This window comes from Patagioenas fasciata, chromosome 3 (genome assembly GCF_037038585.1).
Source record: "Patagioenas fasciata isolate bPatFas1 chromosome 3, bPatFas1.hap1, whole genome shotgun sequence".
In the NCBI taxonomy this organism is placed as follows: domain Eukaryota; kingdom Metazoa; phylum Chordata; class Aves; order Columbiformes; family Columbidae; genus Patagioenas; species Patagioenas fasciata.
In genome coordinates this window covers 91,335,608-91,357,463 of record NC_092522.1, presented here as the reverse complement: position 1 = coordinate 91,357,463, position 21,856 = coordinate 91,335,608, and the positions used below count along the sequence as shown (strand labels likewise).

The following is a 21,856-nucleotide window of genomic DNA, read 5'->3' as shown; positions in this document are numbered from 1 at the left end:
TATTTCCACCTTCCTAATGCACATACCTGTTTGTTTTTTGTGCAAGTCACCGCAGTTGTTTGCTTCAGGAAGGGTCTGGTAACAAGACTGAACGTTTGTGAACTTAAGAAGGGGCTGACTACGTGAAACAGCTTAGAAACTACACATTTGTAATTGAAACAGAAGGGCACATCAGTTCAGCATGATAGTTAGAATTCACCAGATGTTTATGGATTGCCTTGCAAAGAAACAAAAAACAACCCTCCATTTACTACATGATCCTTAATAACCCCAGCAGTTGCATAATTGTTCTATGCCTTAGAATCCTCAACCACAGGAAAGAAACACAGGCAACCCACCCCAGGAGTGTCTTCAGGAGCAAAGCGTTGTCTTCTAGGAGGGCATCAGTCACTCACAATTAGGACAAGAAAATTAAGACAAATAACCATCCACTCACAAATACCCACAGTGTTTAACCTCAGACTTCTATCATCTCTTACCACCAGAGTATTCTCCCAAAGAAGTCATTGCAGAAGAGTAACACAGACAGTTAAATTCACTGTTGCTGGTCAGAATCATCCTGATAGTTTGACCATCTGCAAGCAAAATGAACCAGCTGAATTCTCTAATACTATAACCTATATAATTTGGACTGTAAGCAAGCAGGTGAACATGAATTGTTCTTTGCTACAGGGTTACCAGTGAGAATGGTCCCACACACTAGGTCTGGATCTGTGACTAATTTTCTTTCGGAATGACAGAGCAAACAAAGCTATTGCATGATGCAGACATCAGCCTTTCATTTCAGAAGAGCCATTGTGTTCAGAGAAATCTTGGCTCAAAGCATCTAGAAATCAATAGAATCTTTCTCTGTATTTTAGTATGTTTTGAATAAGACTCATAGGGAGCATATCAGAGCAGCATGTCAAAATCTGTTGTTCCAGTAAGGAATGACCTTCAGCTTATTTTTTGGAATGCCTCTACTAATTCCTTCATTGCCCACCTTCTTAATTTGTGTACATGGTACCATGCAGGGATTAATATCATTAGCAATGTTGTTACCAACCTTCCCTCCCCACCCCAATACCAATAACATGATATAAAAAGTCAGAACTTTGTGTTAAAGATGATCTACACACAAAAATTTTACTCAAGTAATTTAATGAAACTATTTTGTTAAAAAATACTTCGTAATTATTGGAATTTTACATAGAAAAATCAGAAATTACTAAAAAATGGCATTATATAACAAATATAACCTGAATATATAAGAACAGTTAGACAAATTTGGTAGTAAGGTCTATGGAAAACCTATGCAGAAAAGAGATCAGCTGTTCCTGAGTTAACTGTGTTTCTGTTGATGTTCTTCTGAGATAACATGACTGCAGTGTAGAACATTCTCCTTCCACCTGAGCCTTTGTCCTAGGTATGTCTCTTCTAATCATTTCATGACACTGATGTTACACATGCCTTCTCCTGGCACAGTTAAGAGGCGCTCTGAATGCCTGCAAAAGAAAATATCTGAAGCCTAGAAGTACTCCAAATGAAAAACAGTGTAGTGTGGAGCAGCCTACAGGTGAAAAAGCCCAACACTTCCTATGCTGGGTAGGTAGATGTGCTCATCTACCAGCTGGCCTGAATACCAGCGCTGCCACATAAAAGCTTGCCACCTTCTTAGCCAACTCATTCTGCAATAAGTAAGATAATAATGCCCCCTTGTGAGAAGTGCAGTTTTTCTTAACATACCACTACACTTCAGTATGTCTCAGAAATTTAGAAAGTGATGGCAAGACAGAGAGGGTGAGACCAAGCAAAGGGTGAGAGCGAGAGAGAGAGAAGGATGGGGGGGAAGAGAGCAAGCGCACAAGAGAGCAAGAGGGAGAATGAGCATGAAGGATACGTGAGAAGGCATGAGCAAAGGGTGTGAGTGACTGTTAAGCCTCTGCAAGTCCTTCCCTTCCTCTGGCATCCATACCAGCTCCGCATTACCGAGCCTCTTGGGCCCGAGTCACAGCTGCACAAGTCAGATGGTGGCACACAGCAACAGTGACAGTCGGTCTGGAGCCCAAGTTGGGGCAAAAGTGTCTTCTTGGATTGACTGAAGCCGCCAGCCAGCGCCTACCTCATCTATCAAGGTCCCTCAGGACACCTTCTCTGCCTTTCTGCCGAAAGAGTCACTGCCAGATCTCCAACACCTGTATTTGAATATTACATTTCAGAAGAAATTTCTGCATATAGGTTAGGCTGTTCTATCAAAGTGCATCCTTCCTCTATACATAAACCCATTTATGTAAATTATTCCTTCATAAGGCTTTACAATATATTTGAAATGTTTCAAATCTGTATCTAATAAATGCTACATGAAAATATTTTTTCAGTATTTACATATAAAACAAAATAATATGATCATTGTAAGATTACTTCTTCAATTTCATCTTCTAAAGAACCAAGGGTTTTAACTCCTAGCTTGCTTGCAACGTGTTGCAAACGGTGTCTGCTTAGGTTTCTTCCTTCACCAAAAACCTCACTGTCTTCTTTCACTTTGAGTGTACTGTTTTTATCAACAAGAAGAGTCTTACCAGAGTCCCAATCTATGTCAAAAGGTGTTGTATCGTTATTTTTAGAAAGAAGGATGTTATTGGCACTGTTTCCAAAGAGTTGTTCCATTAAATTCGACTTCTTTTCTTTCCTGCTATTGAAATCTGCAGTTTCCTTAACATTTTCTTCTAAGTTGTCACTTTTTTCAGTAAGCCAACTTGGTCTCCCTGATCCTTTCCCAAAGGAAGGTACATAACTACCAAATGTTAACTCGCTACTTAAATCTACAGTCCTCAGATTTCGTTGCTTCTGCTCTTGTTCTCTTGTGGCATCATCCCGGCTGTCATCCCCAGGAAATCCATTAGTGACCTTCCTGGGAATCTCAAAGAATTGATTAGTTTTTTCTTTTTTCTCCAGGGAATCAGATTTTCTTGCTGTATTTATGAGTGGTGCTTGGGAAGCAGGTTTCATGTTCATTACATTTTGAGTTTCTCTATCAATTTCTTGCATTTTAGCAAGCAGGAACTCTCTTTTTCGCCGCTCTTCCAGTATTTCAGTGCTTTCTCTCTCTACTCCAGGCTTGAGGATTAGAGTTTCCATCTTTTTCTCTTCTTTTTCCAATAAAAAGGTGCTTTCTTTTTTCATTTTGTCATGTTCTTCCCTTTCCCACTCTGCAGAAAAAAGTTTAAACGTTATTTTAAATATTTTTAAAATATCTTTAAAAGACTATTTTGAAAATAACGCAAGCAAAAGTCATGGAGTTTTTAATATGCTCTTCTATGCATAATGTGGTTTTCCTACTGCAAAAATAAATTCTTCAAAAATTACAACTAAATTCACACCAGGTGCTCTGCTAAGATATAAAAGTTTACTGTCATCTTCCAAAGGGATTAGGACATTATCCATGTTTTAGAATTTTCAGAGGAATTTAATTTCTGCCAATTGCCTTCCCATTTCCTGGGTTTGAATGAAAATGAATACAACATCACTGACTTTAATAGTTCTCACTTACACAGTGCTCCATTCTTCTTTGTCAGCACTACTGACATAAGAATGGTTCTGGGATATATGTTTGGCTTTTTTTTTTTCCTCCATAAAGGGAACTATTCCTGTGAAGTTGTCAGGCCATAAAGTCATGGGAGTCATTACCGGTTCCAAGTGGGGAATGATTTAAAATATACTGCATCTGCTGCGTACAGAAAACACCTTTACACAAGTGTTCTGTGCATCAGCACATGAACTCAGTGGGAGTGTCTGTGCAAATACCAGATGTCAGTTTGCACAGCTATGATGGGACACCAAAGGTGAAAAACTATTACTTAATAAACCTGTAGACAGAACCTGCAAGGTTATGTGTATAAGAAAAAAAGAGCTTATCAAATATTTCTCTCTTAAAAATATTTTTCTATGAAGACAACAGACGTGTGTTTGGCCAAAAGTTGAATATGAGTACTTGGCCCCTTCAACATACTGGCATCCCCCTTCGAACACATTATCCAAATTTCGGACTGATGTTTTCACAAAGTTCCATGTTATCTATTACACTTCAGATGAAGCTTACAGAAATAACTGCAATAGGTCAGTTAATAAATATATATAAATAAATAAGTATATATATATATTTTCAATAGCGTAGCATTATCCAAAGTTAAGTAAGGAGCTACCTTTCTGAATGTAAGGTGGGGAAAATAGCAGCTTATGCTGTAAGATGGGTAAGGTGGTCAAACCATCTTACTTAGACACATAACACAGCACATTCTTGGCTTATGTAGGTTGTGCACTGATGCCAGTGGAGGCCGAAGATTTTACACAGAATTTACCTCTGAAAGCAGCTATAGACTTTTAGAATTTTTCCTTGTCATCTAGAATAAGTGTTACTGTTCATTGACTATAATCACTGACTGAAAGAGTATTTTAACATGACAGGATGCAGTCCATCTTTATAAATACTTCAGATTAAATTAAAATTAATTGAATTTATTTTGAAATAGTTTCGATTAAGAGATCTATGAATAAAAATCATTAAGATGTTGTGGAAACTAAATGAATAAAAAAGCAGTATTAAAATAATGGTAGAAACTGACATTTGTCAAATAGCCACACCAAATGATTCACATAGCCACTAGTGAAAAGAGAAACTACAATTTCAAATTATACAAGTGAAGTATATATGTACTGAAAAAACAGGCCATATTAAGGAAAGCAGAATGTAAAAACCTACTGCCTACCTCAATAACATCTAGAAAGTCAGAGATAACATCAGCATTTACCTGCTATGTCATCCTTATTTTGTAAAGCAAAATCTTTCCGGCTTCAATACCGTTTCACAGACAGCAATTTTTGCTGCTGCATACTTAATCACAGCTGAGTACAGGGCATAGGTTATTCTATATCCCGTATTTCTTTCTGATTCTCTTTGCATAATGTAACTGAAAATAATTTTCCACTGTAGTGATCTCTGCAAAATCATTTTGCTCTTCTCACAAGAAACTAGCAGCCTCACTTGATTAGTATTCTATGGTGTATTTTCCAGCCTCCAGCTGCCCATTTCCTTACCATCATGCAGCTTTTGAACCCTCTCCTCTAAAGCCTGTATTTCCTGAAAATGCTTCAGTTTCTCTTCCCTTTCCCTGTCTTGGTCTTGTCTTAGGAGGTCTGCTTGCTCTTTCCATGCTTTGTCTTTAGTTTCTTTTTCCTGAAACAAGTTGATATAAAACAGAAACTGATGAGTAAAAATAATCAGTAAAACAAACAAACAAAATCATTTGAACTTCTGTGTCATTCTGAAATCACATTCTTCCTGCTACACATAAAAATGAGCAAGTCACCTAAACCAAGCCAGGGGTTTGGGCCCTCAAATCTTATCGTCTCTAACATAGTTCTATGTACCTGAAACAAAATTAATAGACAAGCAGCTCTGTTCTGTACTAAACATTTCAGGAAAGCTTCGGTTCCAAAGCAAAATTACCACTGTGTTAGGATAGTTCTCCATAGAAATCAGAAGTATTTTTCAAGGACTTTCATAGAAGGCTCGTTCTTCTAACAAGCAAACAGTTAATCGGTTTGTGGAAACAGAGTTTTTTTACTGGAGTGGGTTGTTGATTTGGAAAGTCCCATGATGGCACTTATAGAGTATTAAGCAACGAACAGTGAAATAGAAAGGTTTAATCTTGGCTGAAAAAAATCAGCTAGTGAGTATACATACACATTTAAAAGGAAAAAACCTACAGAAAATATTCTAATGCCAGCAGTAAAAATGACTAATACAGAAAAGTAGTGGCCATGAAGTGGAAACCAGAGTAATCCAACATGTGGATTCTAACTTTGTAGCTTGTGCTTATTTTAGAGTAAGGTAAGTGACTAGATTAAAATACACTCTTCTACTAGAAATAAGAGAAACAGGTACTACCTCACAAAGAAAGAAAATCAAGCTGTTAGCCAAAACACATTCACTTATTTTCCCTTCATGTACAAGATTATCATTATTATGTTAAAAAAATAAACTTCATAAAGAGATAGCAGCAAAGTATTTAAAATGCTTGACTTAGATGAAAGTACAGGCTACCCCAACCTAATCTACATTACATAAAAGCAATGGCCATACACAAACTAGAGAAGTTTTTACGATAACGTATAGTTAGACTCTATGAGCAACACTTGTACCAACTGTACAGTTCCGTAACTCACATACCAAAGTGTATATGGAAGAATGTATACATTAAACTACATCTATACTTAGAGAAAGGATTTTGGAAGAGAGAACATATGAATGAAACAACAATGAAAAAGCTTCAGTCCTAGCAGGAAGCCAGTCTAGACCATCATCAGAGCATTATTTCTGACAAATAGTCCCAGCCTTATGTAATCAGAATCTGTACAATTTGTACCATAATCTGTATCATTCCGATTTTTAATACCTTTTGAATTTCTTTTATTTTAGGCTGAGGTCACGGAAGTATTAGCAATACTTCTAATGGTACTTTTTTAATAATAAAAAGGGAAATTAAAACCAACAAAGCTGGGAAAATGACAGAAGAAATACCAGGACTATGACAATAAGAGGAAGTGTTAGATTTATGCATTGTGAAATAAGTCTGGAAAGTAAAAGAAACCATAATTAAGACCAATACAAAAAGAGAAAAAAAGGCAGCCAGTACTGTTACAATAGATTGCTCAAATAAGCATTAGAAATAAAGAAAGGAGACAAAACCAAAATGAAGTCTTAAAAACTTCACTGAAATGACAGAGGCAGAAAAAGAAACAAACTGAGCTAATGGTTATCAGTAAGACATAGAATACGATGAACTAAGTATCACAAAAATGGAGTATGATATTTCTGGAAGGGCAGAGTTTCTCTTAAAGATCACAGTGTTTTCTAAATTACATTTTCTATATATCTGTATTTGTATATTTACACATATTTTCTAAAACATAAACTCTGCATTATACATTCAGTCTGACAGATGAGTCATGTGGAGCAAGTCTCAAATTTTTATGGAACTCACTCTTTTAGGAAGAATCCCTTCTTTCTTGTTTACTGTGTCACCACAGACAAATTCTGATTCTGGAAGGAATTCTATTGGTGAGAAGTACCCACTGGTCTGTACACCTTTGGTGAGCTGTGCTCCTTTTTTAATAGTTTGGTTGTTGGCTGTAGAAAATACAAACTAATTAAATCATGTTTTCACTTGAAAATATCTCACTATATACCCATCTCTCATTTTTAATGATTTGCAGCACACATTATATACTGTATCGGTATTGACAAGTTTCACATAGCTGTTTTCAGCACCTGTAAAATCTAATTAAGAAAAAATGGCACGCAAAACTTCTGCTGAAAAAATAAAGACCTTAAAGCCTTAAAGATCTAAAGTCATTACAGTATACTTAATAGTTGGTTAAAAATTCCCCAAGAATATTTCACTCATCTTACTGCTTGTCACAGAAGCTACATGTAGAGAAGCAAACCCATAAAATTAAAATTCACTTAATTGCATCTTTGAAACACATATGCTTATCTCTACAGAAGGACATTTTTAAAAATCCAAACTTAAAATGGAGTAATAGTAGAGTATCCAAGCAGCAGACAAACTGTTTAAAATGCTGACGTTAAATATTTAAAACAGTCCTATAAATTCCTGTTTCTTCTGACAAGCAGATTCTACTGATTCAATGAAAACAGTTTAAGTACACACAGACACACAAAAACATACACGCATATTTATGTGGGCAGCATAAGGCCCGAGGCTGCCTTCTTACACCAGAACAAATCACTGCACTGATACTTTCCGAAGATAATGTTCTGGGACATATGTACTCTTTGAGGAAAAAAAAGAGTGCAGCTCATCTGACAGACAGTATATTTGAATTAGTAAAAAATAAATCAAAACCATTGCCAAAATATTCACAGCAGTGAACTTTTACATATTTTACATATTTCTAAAGACTCTGTAATTTATTGTCATGTAGACATTATCTATGATCTGTTAATTTAGTAAACAATCTCCCCCTCCTCCTTCACCCAGGAATATCTGGTATGAAAGGAGTCAAGAGCGCTGTTTGGTAAAGTTCTGGGTTTGGTTCTGCTGCAGTTATACAATAGTCAAACAATGTGTCCTTCTTTCTAAGCAGTGCTGTGTTGAAAGCAGTGCAAAAAAGTCAACGTTCTTGAACAAGCAGTGGTAGCGTCAGACACTGAATGGTATGATATAACCTAGTAGAATAATTTAAAAGTGTCACTATTAATTTTTCTGCCTTTATTGATTTATATAAGTTACCCCTTTTTCTTTGTATAAGATCCATGTCTTTTCTTGGTGATAGCTTCAACATACGGTTAGCATATATATTTTTTGCTCCAAGCTCTCTTTCTTTTTCCTGTGAGCGAAAGAGGTAGGTATAACAATGAGTTACTAACATTCCATTTACAAGTCATTAGTAAAGCTGTAAATTAAATTAAAAATACATGTTGTAAATAGAAACAGAATGAGGTAATCAATAGTTACAGCCTGTGTTTTAAGAACAATCATATTCCCAACTTTACTTATACTATAAGAAAGCAGATAGAACTTCCCTCCCCAAAAAATCATTAGCAGAAAGAGCATCTCTGCATTAAACTAAATGCCAATGCCTCCGTAACTTGAATAAGACTTACAATGTATGTATAGATTGCACAACTGAATTTTTAGCATTGTAAACAGTTAAACATTTCAATGCTAGCAATGCTACTTGTCACAGGGCACGTCAGTACCGTGGAACAGAGACCCACTGCATCATAGGGGTAGAGGCATATTCTTCTTTCAGAACATTTATTGAATAAAATACAAAAAATGAACAGTGAGTTATCAGAAATCATCTGATAATGAAAATATTTTCAAAACACTAAACTCTTCACTAACAAATCAGGCTTAAAACACTCTAAACAAATAAGTTTTTGAGTTATTGATGCTATTGTGACTTGCTTTATAGCTAGTAAGCTGCTAAACTGGCGCATCTCAATTATAAAAGTAAGTTTGAGACTTAGGGTTCCAAGCAAATTCTCCTAGAAACTAAGTACTCTAGTGCAAGTATTTTTTTTTTTTTTCTACTCACTAGGTAGAACATAAAAATGTTTTCGGTTCTTAAATTTAGAATTTGGGCAACAATGGGATGGGGGATGCAAATAAACCTTTGCACAAATTTAGCAACACAGATGGGTATCACAAACACGTGAAATTAATCTTTACACAAGCCTACTGTAATGCAAGTACATTAGTAACATAAAGTACTGTATATACTTGCAAATTTAAATTTAAAAAACAAGCCTTCAAAACCTCATTTTCCAGTGGATCTTGTGGTTTAGTCACAACACTTGGCTATATACTTGATCCTGCTTTTCTTGACTAATGCCAAGAATAATGATTAACGTAGAGACATTCCTGCTATAAACACTGTAAGGTCAGAGCACAGAACATTTCAATTTAAAGCAGGAAAAGAACTCACATGTGGTATATAATTAAATACACATCAGAGAGCGCAGTCACTGGTAAACTATTCCAACCTGATTACAGATAATTCCAAAGATAAAATGCCAGAACATGGTTAGCAACTCGTATTGCTCCCCATTTTACCTTCAGCTTCTGATTTAGTTGATTAAGCTCTTCTTGGAGAACTCTGTTTTCTTCTTGAGTCTCATATATCTTTTTTTTCTTTGAATGTAACTCTCGGTGAAAACTGCTACTACTCAATTCAAGATTTTTTTCCAGATCCTTCAATTAAGACAAAATATTTTTTTAATAACTGAAACACTTTTTAATAGTCACATTATTTAAGTAAAATTACAGTAAACCAGCATCTTGGATTCATATATTTGCTCCACCCTTACTCTAATGCTGAATACATTTTAAAGCCTTAATCCTAATTTTGAGGGGGCAGACAGAGCACCTGCAGATGCTGCAGCTCATCCTTCTGGAGTATTGAGAGGTGACTTGAGGACATAATGGGAACACACACTACTTTCTGCCAGGCTTTTGGCACAGTGGACCTTCAAATCTCTTCAGACAAATCTCAAACTGATGGTTAAGGAGCAGGACACCTCCCTGAAAGGGTAGGATTAGAAGGAAGATGATAAAAAACTATTTTTTTTCTCTACTAGAAACAAATTTGTGATTGTGATTTCATGTACATACCCTCACCTTGCAATAGCTGTTTTATGTGAACCTGAGATGATGAAAGAAGGAAAAAAAGTAGAAGAAAATCCCTTACTTTTTAGAGCATGATTCATTTTAACATTATCCAGTCCCACACACGCTGAAGTATCTGATCATAAAACTACAGATGCCAGATGGTGACACTACAGGGCGAGGTGATTTGAGTAACTCAGCAGTCTATATCTTGGTATTTGGGGATTTATTTTTTATGAAAGCTTAGTTTCCAGCTTAATTCTTTCTATTGTCTCTGTAATGTAATTTACATTTAATTACTAATATAGGCATCAAACTTTAACACCATTTTAATGACCAACATAATTTCAGCTAAAAAATAGTATTGCATGCTATTACCAACAGTTTAATAGTGTTAACACAATTATTTTTAAATGAGTTTTTAGACATATTTGCAATGTAGATATGTTTACAAAAATGTAAACATTTTTGCTGAACAAAATTAAAATATATTGCACAAAGTTCTTAAAATAGATACCTGTAAAATGTTCTAAAGTTCATTTTGGTTTTAAAAAAATGCTGTAATTTTGTCCAGCTCAGCTCTCAGATGTGCAGAATAGTGGACAATCAAACATTCCATGAGTGCATTTCACAAAATTGAGAAAGAATTACTATGTATGTGTTGTTTTAGAATTTTAGTAAACAGTTCCCTAAATACCCAGAAAATTGTTAACAAATGCTTCCCCTCCAAGAGGATAAATCAGATTGCAGAAAGTTGTATTATAGCCACATGCATTTCTGAAATGTTATTACCAGTTACAGAAACACTTAAAAGCACAAGTCCACAATATATATGCTGACAAAATATACTTAATTTGTAAGCAGAAATTTGAATGCACGACTACCAGGTATGTTACTGGTGATTACATATCACCTTGGAAATATTTTACTTCATGCTACTTATATTTAAAAAATAAATACATTCTTTTCTATTTGCTCCACAATGGTGAAAAAAATGCAATTCATTAAGCTCATTATGATAAAAAATATATGTAGCCAAATTTCTTAGGAAAAAAAATCATCTCACCTTAATTCTTTTTTCACTGTCCTCTAGCCTGCTCTCTGCATAGGCCAGTTTCTTTGCCAGGTCATCTCTCTCAGCAAGGTGCTTATCTGCAGACAGCTTTTTCAGTTTCTGCAAGGCAGTTTTTGTTCTGTACAGTTCATCTTCCGAATCTTTCAGCCGTCTCTCAGTTGCACGTTCTTTCTCTTGAGATTTTCTTAGGCGCTCCCTTAATATTCTGATCTCATTGTTGTGCCGAGCAAGGAGCTGAGAGATTTCGTTTTCCGTATCTTCAAACTTATTCAAGGCTTTCTCCTGCCTGTGCTGAAGCCTCTTCAGTGCCCTGTTTTCCTTCTGCAGCTCATCCAGTTTGATGTGGAGTTCAGTCAGTTCATTTCGGAGCTCATTGATTTTCAGCAGCCTGGCAGAAAGAACTCTTTTTGTAACAAGATCTATATCTTTCGGAGGAGAATCTCTAGTGAGGCTCTGAGAGCAGAAACCCCACTGCGTCCCTCTTTTGCTCGGTGCATATTTGGAAACCAATTTCTTTGTGGCTAAGAGAGGAAAAATAAAAAGCACGTTTACTACAAGACAATGCAATTTGTCTATTCAGACATCCTCCCTGGAAAAGTGCTCTGCCTGAAACAATTTTACAATACTTAGCAGAGATTGCAGCTTTCAAACCAGACAATAAAAAGCATATCTATGATACATTTATGCTTTTGATAGATAAAAAAATGGAATTTATGTTTGTGATCTACTGTAAGAGGTAATATTTGCAGCCATTAATATAGTACCATTGTAAAGTAATAATCTGCAAATAGTATCAGAAATAGCAGTAATATTTTGGTAATATTTGATGATGTTTATTAAAATGTTTTAGAAATACTGTACTCTTATGCATACAATATTATCAAATGCTTTTAAAATGGCAACAATTAGCTGAGCATTAGCTAGTTATGTATTATGCAAGACGTAATTCTCTAAGACAAATGCAGTAGTATTTTCAAATCCAGCTGCCATGATTACAGACAAAACAGCAGATTTCAAGACTCAATGCAAAAAGCCTATGAAGCAAAATTATAAATCCCATGAAAATTCAGTTCTCCCTGAAAAATTTATTCTTGTATCACAAGTTATTTTCCACACAGTATCCTTATTTGATAACTAGTATGCATCACTCGCATTCCCATTTGATCTTATTATTTTATTACCATCCCCACAGAAAAATGCTACACATTTTGTTTCTATCTTATTTGCCTCTCAAGCCACACTCAAAGAATGAAGCATTATAATCCACAAAAAATATCTCTTAAAGCAACTGAATATATAGAGTGTGCATAATTCATTAAGGTACATCAGTGTTTGGAAGAAACATACTGAGCAGCAGCTTATAATTCAGGCTTGAAAGCTGGGATACAGCAATAGCGCAGTTACCGACACACAGACAGTGAGTGTGTGTGACAACAAATTCTTCCTTCTTTTCGGTGTTTCTATTCTACAACGAATATTTTACAGCAAAAATAACAGCTGTATAATATTTTCTTAGAATTTCCTCCAAACATTTTGCACAAATACTCTTTCATTTTCTGTTTGATGCTCATTTTTTCCACAGCTTGGGCAAACATAAAAACGTTTTGGTGTTTTTTCCTTTACAAGTAACACTTATGGCACATTCAGGTGTGAAAAGATTATCTAATACATGCACTGCAGGAATGATGCCACTTCTATCACCAACTAAGGGAATTCCCACTGCCCCTATACTTCCACCCCCTTCAAGAATTTCTCCACATTTTGGCAGAACAGAAAATTCCAATACCAAGTTTTCACTTTTGACCATGTAGTTAAATTGGGGACTAGTGTCTTTCAAGAACAACATGACATTCACAATACCTTCGTGTAATAATTATGTTCAATCCTGGCTATATAATCGAAGAACTAATCATATATTTCTCCCCTCCAAATTAAATAGCATATGGAACTGCAGTTTTTGTTTCTGAGAAAGCTAACCCACGACTGATACAGAGAAGATGCCACTTCTGAACACAGAAAAGCTCAGCAAAACACGAGTTGCACCAGGACAACATCACGGTCAAGGATATGAAGAGATACGCTCCCTGGACAATCTCAACAGTTACCCTTAGATCTTCTGGCACACTCTGGATCATGATGTTGACCAAATGATTCACAGGCTAATCAAGCACTTACGAATGAAACAGAGCACTGGCTTCTGAAAGGCAGCATATGCTCTGACATCACCAGAAAACGTGTGCAATTATTTGGAACAAGCTGTCAAAGTGTGTCAGAGAGGCTTCACATCCCTACTTCAGTGCAGGACCCGTATAACCATTCTCTCCCTTTTTGTAGGGTTGTTTATTTCCTCACAATCTCAACCAAGACAGCAGCTTTTGAAGGTGAGGTGTGTGAAGGAGCTCAAAGTGGAGCTGCTTTGTCTCAAATTGGGGATATTTTACCCTCAAGGAAGGACCAGGAAAAACTTTCCTTTTCATTTCCACATGCATCTAACTTTCACCCAAGACATTTTCTCTCTCTTGCCATATTAGTGGTCTTTTTTCTTCTTTTTTTTTTTTTTTTTTTTTTGCAAGTATCCAGTATTACACTGTAAAGCTTAGTCAACTAGACTTTTGCAAGAGAGACATCTTTAGGGGTATTTTGCCAGTGAAGTTTTAACAATTGTTTCTCTTTTACTGACTGCATAGTAAGGACTCTTTTCAGTGGTGCCCAACAACAGGATGAGGGGCAATGGCACAGACTGAAACATAAGAGGTTCGATCTGAATATGAGAAACTTCTTTACTATGAAGGTGCCAGAGCACTGGAACAGGCTGCCCAGAATGGTTGTGGAATCTCCTTCTCTGGAGACATTCAAAACTCGCCTGGACACACTGCTGTGTGATCTGCTCTGGGTGAACCTGCTTTAGTAGATGGGTTGGACTAGATGGTCTCCAGAGGTCCCTTCCAACCCCAACCATTCTGTGGTTCTGTGACTTGCCTTGAGTCCTTGGCCTGAAGTCTTTTTATCAAAGACAAAAAGAGAGTATCAGCATGATTCAACAGAAATCCAGTATAACAGCCACATTTACTTGTAAAAAAAAAAAAAAAAAAAGAAAAGTTATGAAAATAATCAAAAATCCTCCTTATGCAGGAACGGGTTAATTTCAGTTGTCAACAGAGCAGTTACAGTCTACCTGCTGTCTATAGCATAATTCACATGAACCTTATTTATAGATTCTCATAATGGTAGCTTCCCACTTTTATTTCAGCTTTCAAAGATAATTAACTCCTTGGAGTAGTTACAAAGCAGCAATTTCTGCTATCTACCTACCTTGGTAGTGCACAAGGCTGTTTGAAGTTTGTGTTTTGTAATCTCTTTTTTCTTGGCTTGTGGATGGATAGCTGAGTGTTGGCGACTGGCCAGATGAATGAGATGCATTATCTTCATCTGAATAATAGGAGTCACTATTTTTATCCCCATCTGATTTCCTGCCATGTTCAGAATCTGGGCTCCTTACTCTTTCTCCCATTTTTCAGATTTAGCTGCTTTCCAGATTTTTCTCAAAGACTGTTCATTTTGACACAAAGGACGTTTCAGTTGTCACAATGGCAGCAGCTGGATTATTTCCTTGGGTTTATCATCTTCATCTCCAAAGCATGAGATCTTTGCAGTTCAGTTCAGCAAGCAGTAGTTATCATTCAGAATACGTTTTTCTGTAACAATTTAGAGAGAAAAAAAAAATGAAAATGATTTTGCTGTTTAGTTAGGAAAAAAAGGCAAGAATACTGTAAAATTATTCAGGATTCCTATAACTGTATGCCATGTGTTGTGCTACATTACCCTTGTTATTTATATTAAGTGTGACAGGCATCACTCTAAGAATGCTACTAGGATTACACTCAGTAGTTTGAGGCACCTCATCCTCCAAAAGAGAAATCAGAAAATTAACACAGCTAAATCTAGAATAAGAAATTACTCCCAGGGTAGAGAGGGGAAAAGAAATATTTGGAAAACAAATGACAAGTGAAAGTTTGACATTATTAAGGAAACTAATTTAAACATATTTTAAAACTTTTTAACCAGATAAATTAACAACTTGTTCATGTGATTAGAATTAACATAGTATTTGCAGAATCTTCCATATCTCAATTTCTGACACCCTGATGACGTTAAATAATTGACTTGAAAATCAGTTGTCCCATTCGTCTGGAGGACATTCTGTCTCTAACTGCTAATGAGACTGTATCCACACATCACAGTCTTTGTCCTCAAAACCCCACCCTACAACATCTAGGGTTTCGTGCCTTCAAGAACTGGCAAAAGCACACACATTTGTGCCATGTGCTTTGTAGGAAAATGCAAACATAGCCTTTTGAGTTTCTTCCATGTGATGAGACCACACTGCTGGTATATGATAAACATTCTACCGGCAGCAGGTATAAAATGAGAAGGGCTGATGCTGCAGCCTGTCTTTCGATTTAAACTGGAAAGTCCCCTAAACTCAAGGTAAAATCATCTTATTCTCATTTTTGGAGATACTTCTTGAGAATACAATGGAGCAAATATATCCAAAATTTTCCTCATGTTCTCAGTCAAAAGAATTTTCTCATCAGTTTAGAAAGTATTTTACTGTCCTTGCTCAACCTCCCATGTCTTCTGTCTCTCTCACCACTCTTCACAGCTCTCAAGCTTATTTCACCATCTACCTCCCTCCTATCCAACTTCAAGACCTCAAGCCCCTAACAGGTGAATAAATAGGACTTGCATCAGAGCCCATCAGTTCTGCCTGTTCAATGACATAAACGCCTGCCCATTTCTAAGCTCCTGCCTATTAGCAGCTTTCAGTCAAAATTCTTCTACACTGCAGGGCATACAACATCCCTGTAAATGAGCTGTAAATTTTCACTGTATTATTTCCCCGATAAAATAAATGCTTCTCAGCCCTCTGTTCCACTGTCTATACATGCAGAATTGCATAGCCAAGCAGAACAGAAATGTCAGCTGCCAAGACAGGTTTCACTACAAATTCCAGCTTTCTGGCCAAGTTCACTGTTAGCATAACTCTGTCTCCAGGGACTGGAATCCATTTGCCATCATAATCTATACAGAAGGAATTAGAGGAATAAATATCCCAACAGATTCCTGAACTGGGAAGCTGCTGGGAAACCAATACTGAATTATTGCGAAAAGCATTTTTCTTTACTTATGGAGTAACTTTCCAAAATAAAGTATAAGCATCTAAATATTTTCAATGTGGTACAAATAAACCAGATGCCTAAAACCTATGCCAGAGATGATTCTGATGAAAACTAAAATTACAATGGGAAGACCAGAAAGAAGACAAGCTATGCTTGAGATGACTTGTCCTAGAGATTGATGAATACATGTTGGAAGGTATCAGTCATTGTGAACGTGTAAATGATCAGTAATGATTGTTCTTATTTTTCTTCTGAAATTATGCAGTTATTAAAGATATTTCAAAAGTATATACCTAGCCATAATTGTGTTATCTTTTTAGTCTTTAAGTGTAATGAAGACCCTCAGATATGGTCATGAGTGCAAAACTAAGATCACGTAAGAATATTAGAATATATCAGGGTTTATCCCTGCTCCCAGACAGCTCCATTCCTAAATTCTGGCCTCACAAACACCTGTGCAGAATGTGTGTTATTTTGCTCCTTGAAGAGCAACCCAAGCCCAAGTCAAAACACAGGAAAAAGTTTTGGGGACAATTTGTTCTCTAGAAGGTACACAGGCAAGACTACATCAGGTCTGTATCCACAGAACAGAATCTCAGAGAATACAACAAATAGAAAATAAAATATAAAGTAATATATTTAGATTAAAATATTAAATAATACAAAAATAGTACTCTGGAGGGCTGTAACACAGACCTCATTTCACCACTATCCTGACTGAAAAAAACAGTAGTTGCATTCGTAACCCACACAAAGTGTGGTGTTGTCATTGAAGCCACAGGCTTTGTTTCCAGTTAACGTGGGCCACAAAACTTGTCACACTTCATCCAAACTCATCTTGGGAACCTGGAACTTTGCTATAGCTTATTTAGCTGCAACACAATTAGTGAACAACTAGGGAACTTACATAATTTGTTTTAACATTTTGTTTAACTTTGTACAATTGTCCAGTTACATAAACATGTATGTTTATAACTAACAGACAGCAATAACAAGCAGTTATTCTGTGCAGAGTGAATTATCTACAACCTGTGCAAAAATGCATCAGAGAGGGTATAGGCATGGGGCTGAAAGCACAAACACGAGCGGATACTGCCACCCTAAGCTGTAATAGCTCACCTGGGGTAATTACTGATCATCAAGGGGATGCAGTCTTGGTAGCTGGGTAAAACCAGTTTCATAGGCAACACATAGAACAAAGAACAAGTAGTCAACATATGTAGCACACACTACATGTAGTAAATTCAGATGTAATGTAGAATCATGAATCTTTGAATGGAATGGAAGAAGAAAATAGGTGCACAGTGTGTTGCCAAGCATATAAAAATTAACCCAAATGGATGCAAGGCAAGGAGGAAGAAACCATCACCATCCTCTTCCTGCCCAGGAAGGATTTGGGATGCTGATGACTTGCTATAAAGAATTCCCTCTCCCAGCTGAAGCCAGTCAGGTCCCAGGGGGAGAGCGAGTGGGCAAAAATAACAAGAGAGAAAGGGTTTGGTACTAGAGTTTGTGCCTATATCACTGTAACCGTATATAACTTGAACTGTCTTTGTATCTGAACTAAGTCTTTGATTAGACTGTTAAGATTTTAATTAGAGTAACAATCAACTGTTGGCTCTGCATCTAAGGTGTGTTCCCTGTTTTGCTCATAACAACAGGCCAAAACCAAACTGGTGGGAATTCAAGCAGCTTTCTGTTACTTGGCTGGAACTCTGTCCCAGGGCCACGTGTGGCATCCAGAGGAGTCCTGGACTGCTGGAGCGGGTGGGCACATCAGTGTTAGAGGCACCACCACATCTAGAGGTGTTAACCTCACCCTGGGCGGAGGCAGGGATTACTCTATGGGGCAAATATCTTCCACAGTGTAGATATACCCAAGATACACCCAAATTTTGTCTGCCTTCAGCACACAGAAGGCCAGAAAGAAATCATCATGCACAGGCTTTTTATTGAGAAGAAAACAAATATGAATGAAAACAAACTGGACTGCATTTAGGGAAAACATAAATGCCTATAGTTGAATCATCAAGATGTCTAATTACATACATAAAACAAGAACACTCACTTTCACTTACTGACTTAAAGCTGATCAGTTATTTTACAGTCTCACAAGTATTCACTGAAGAGGCGATAATCTTTTCGAAGAATGCTTTTCATAGCTCTGTGTATTTAAAACAGACAAATTGTAAGAACTGGAGGATTAGAATTATACATCACTTCTGTACTGGATATTCCCCACTTTTTGGAGTATTTTGCTAAGTATCATTTTGATATACAGCAACATAAATGAAGAGTAATTTTTGATGTGTTCTGGAAGTACTCAGAAAAGCAATGGACTGAAAACAAATTGAAAAAGGTGAACCAATAAAAGCTCCCTTGAGGAACCACCAAAACATTTTCCGAATTTTCAAATGGTTTTCAGTTTTATCAACTGGTAATATCATAATATTTTACATACAAAACAAGAAACATTAGTCTGTCGAGTCTTGCCAAATTCAGTTTTCCCTCAGTCTATAATGTCATTTGATGAACATAAAGAACACACAATTTATCTTGAGAACAAATGAATCACTAGGATATTTGAGTTTTATTTCAGTTAGCTTAAGGACTGTCTAATTAAGGAATACTTTGGTTCATTGACTTCTCAATTGTTACCAACTAGTTCGAGTTGATTATAAAATAAGTTAAACTTGTGTAAGATCCACAAAGATATCTATTTTTCCTTGGTATATCTAATATGTTTGTAAGGAGTGACACACTGTGGGTTAACAATGAGTCTACTAAGCTTCACCACTACCACCACCACACCACAACCCCCTCTCTCCAAAAGCTCCACATGTGCTTTCAGAAGTATAATGCATCAAGATCAGATCAGTATATAACAACCTAGGTAAGTCTTGGGATTGTACAAACTTTAGATACAGTTTTGTTTTCAGAATTTCATACTCCTTCACTTCAGCAACTTACACTATTGCTATTATTTACATATTTTGTATGGAAAACATGCTGCTTATTACAAAAACCAGTCAAGAAGGATATGACAGACAAAATAGAAAATACTAAATAATTGCAACAGTTACGGAATACTGTCTTCCTAACACTCCTAAGTAAATCACAGAAACAGAAATTGAACTGCTGGATTAAGGTATTAAGCAATAAAGGAAAATAACCCAGTGATTCTTGTCTCACAGTATACCCAGAGCTTAGCTCTGTAAGGCAAGACCCATAAAACTTTTTAAGTCCTTTTCAATCTTAATGCCCTTCAGAGACCAGAAGAAGCTAGATGTTTTTACTGGTCACCATTTGACACTTCTTTAGTAGAAATGCTGACCTCTAATGGTCCACTGAGTTCTTCCACCTATTCTGAGATGTATGGCACAAGCATGCGCCAGCTTCAGACAAGTACAAAAGCATCAATCCAAATTATTAAAGTGCTGAACTTAAAAACAAAGAATAGCTTCAAAATAAATTTGTCTCCCTCCTTTTTCTTCACACATGTTTTTCACATCCATATACTGCAGTTTTTCCCGAGAAGAGAGGAGCAAGAATTTACTTGTGTCACATCAAAACACATTCACTGATGAGGCGTTAGGGAAGAGCAAATATTTTATTAGGGAAGCCTTCTGCAGTTGCTGACGTAACTGTGTGTGTTTCTTTCAGGTTTACCAGCTTTTGGTGAATTAAAACGCTGTACGGTTTTAAAAATCAATGCTAAATTTATCTGATGCTGTGACAGTAATATTTAGGGTTACTTTAATCAGCAGACCTCAAAATGAGACAGTTGCTGAAAGGTCCCAGGTCAGAGATAAGGAAAGGGTTGTCCAAACTGGTAACACATGGGCCAGTCCTACAAGCAGGAGAAGAGATTATGCTTCTAAATCCTCTATCGAGGAGGTTCGTGCCACTGTCCACATTTCCACCTGTCCCCGTGCTGTGAGCAGACTTACCGAGTCGTTCCTGAATGCAGCTCTCCGCTTCCCAAAGTGTAACCCAGCAACCTCCCTTCACTGGGGAGAATTTCTCAAAGAACACACTGAACATTAATTTTAACTTGCAGTTCTTAAAACAACTAAGGACTACACACGAGAGCGCGTTTTAAGGGCCATCGTTTAACCCTATGGTAAATGACCTGTGAAGAAAGGGGCCCGGCAGCAGCGGCCTGACGCACACGGCTGCCCGGGACGCTGCTGCACAATCCCGCCGCTGCTCCGCCAACGGGAGCCCCAGGGCCCAGCCTGGGCCACGCCGCCGTCCCCGCTGCCTGCCCGGGTCCGGGTCGGTTAGCCCGGCCCACACAGCGCGTCGGGATCCACGGCCGCGGATCCCAACACCCCCCCACCCCGGAGGCTGAGCCTAGGCCCAGGCCGGCTCCCAACCCCCACAAACACCACCACCACCCCCCCCAGCTCCTCCCTCCGCCCCGCGGTACCGTCGTCGACCTCGGCCCGAACCCCGAGCAGTGTCGCTGCCGGTACCTGCCCGCCCGCCCAGCGGACGCGCCGGCGGTTGCCGCGATACGCTTAAAGGCGCCGCCGCGGCGCGCGGATTATTGACAGCGGCTGCCCGAGCAACGGGGCGGAGGAGAAGCTGGGCACTGCTCGCCGGCCATTGGCTACCCGTCCTGCCAACTCGACGGCTGGCAGCGGCTGCCGGAGGCTGATTGGTAGCGGTCGAGAGGAAACGTCTCTCTCTGCGGGTGGGAGGCTACATTCTGGATGCTGATTGGTTGAGGCGCTGGAGGGGAGACGTGAGAGAAGCTCAACGGCTGGTGATCGCTCGGGCTGGCGGCTGAGGCCGGGCTGAGCCGAGTGGAGCAATATCGAGCTGAGCGGAACCGGGCCCGGCGTTGCCCCGTGTGACCTCTTACTCCTTACCCACTCCGCGGGGAAGCTCTTGTGGTCGTGGCCGTCCCGGGGCCGGCAGCTCCGTAGCCCGGCCTTGACGCCTCCATCTTGGTTCTGCTGGAACCCGTGTGTGAAATCGAAGGAGGTGTCAAGTGCAAGATGAGAGAGGAGCATGGGGGAAGAAGGGCAGCGTGCTGCCTTGTGCTGTTACCCTCAGCACACCTCGCAGGGAGTAGGGTCGAGGGAAACCTTTGGTGGCCACAGGCACTCACCCTCACCTGGGGTTTGGAAACGAGGTGTTGGGTCAGAGAGACATCTGGGAGTAATCACAGAATGTTAGGGATTGAAAGGGACCTCAAAAGATCATCTGGTCCAATCCCCCTGCTGGAGCAGGAACACCTAGATGAGGTTACGCAGGAACGTGTCCAGGTGGGTTTTGAATGTCTCCAGAGTAGGAGACTCCACAACCCACTTGCGCAGCCTGTTCCAGTGTTCTGTTTACCCTCACGGTGAAGAAGTTTCTTCTCATATTTAGTGGAACCTCCTGTGTTCCAGTTTATACCTATTGCCCCTTGTCCT

General features: G+C 38.2%; 1 protein-coding gene across 18 annotated transcripts; it reads right to left on the bottom strand.

Annotated features, from left to right (window-relative positions):
• Positions 1-1,123: 1,123 nt before the first annotated feature.
• On the bottom strand, positions 1,124-21,004 carry LCA5 (lebercilin LCA5). 18 transcript variants are annotated; one of them, XM_071806838.1, is made up of 11 exons: positions 20,863-21,004; positions 20,381-20,453; positions 20,200-20,280; positions 18,499-18,594; positions 14,563-14,945; positions 11,242-11,771; positions 9,624-9,761; positions 8,295-8,391; positions 7,023-7,168; positions 5,074-5,212; positions 1,124-3,188 (listed from the first exon to the last, which is right to left on the bottom strand). In XM_071806838.1, exons 5-11 carry the CDS (start codon positions 14,759-14,761, stop codon positions 2,386-2,388), a joined length of 2,052 nt encoding a protein of 683 aa, XP_071662939.1. In that variant the 5' UTR covers positions 14,762-14,945; positions 18,499-18,594; positions 20,200-20,280; positions 20,381-20,453; positions 20,863-21,004; the 3' UTR covers positions 1,124-2,385. The 18 variants fall into 18 exon arrangements, 17 of the variants coding, with proteins under 17 accessions (XP_071662939.1, XP_065691017.2, XP_065691021.2 ...); XM_065834945.2 differs by lacking the exon at positions 20,863-21,004 and adding an exon at positions 17,550-17,591 and having other exon boundaries at positions 20,381-20,770; XM_065834949.2 differs by lacking the exon at positions 20,863-21,004 and adding an exon at positions 17,550-17,591 and having other exon boundaries at positions 18,509-18,594; positions 20,381-20,770.
• Positions 21,005-21,856: the final 852 nt, after the last annotated feature.

What these genes read in the sequence shown, in the direction of transcription:
- LCA5 (XM_071806838.1), bottom strand. Translation starts at nt 14,761, where the DNA reads ATGGGAGAAAGAGTAAGGAGCCCAGATTCTGAACATGGCAGGAAATCA. An exon ending in CAGCCTTGTGCACTACCAAG is followed by an intron (nt 11,772 to 14,562) that starts GTAGGTAGATAG and finishes TTCCTCTCTTAG; the next exon opens with CCACAAAGAAATTGGTTTCC. An exon ending in ACAGTGAAAAAAGAATTAAG is followed by an intron (nt 9,762 to 11,241) that starts GTGAGATGATTT and finishes TCTTAATTGAAG; the next exon opens with GATCTGGAAAAAAATCTTGA.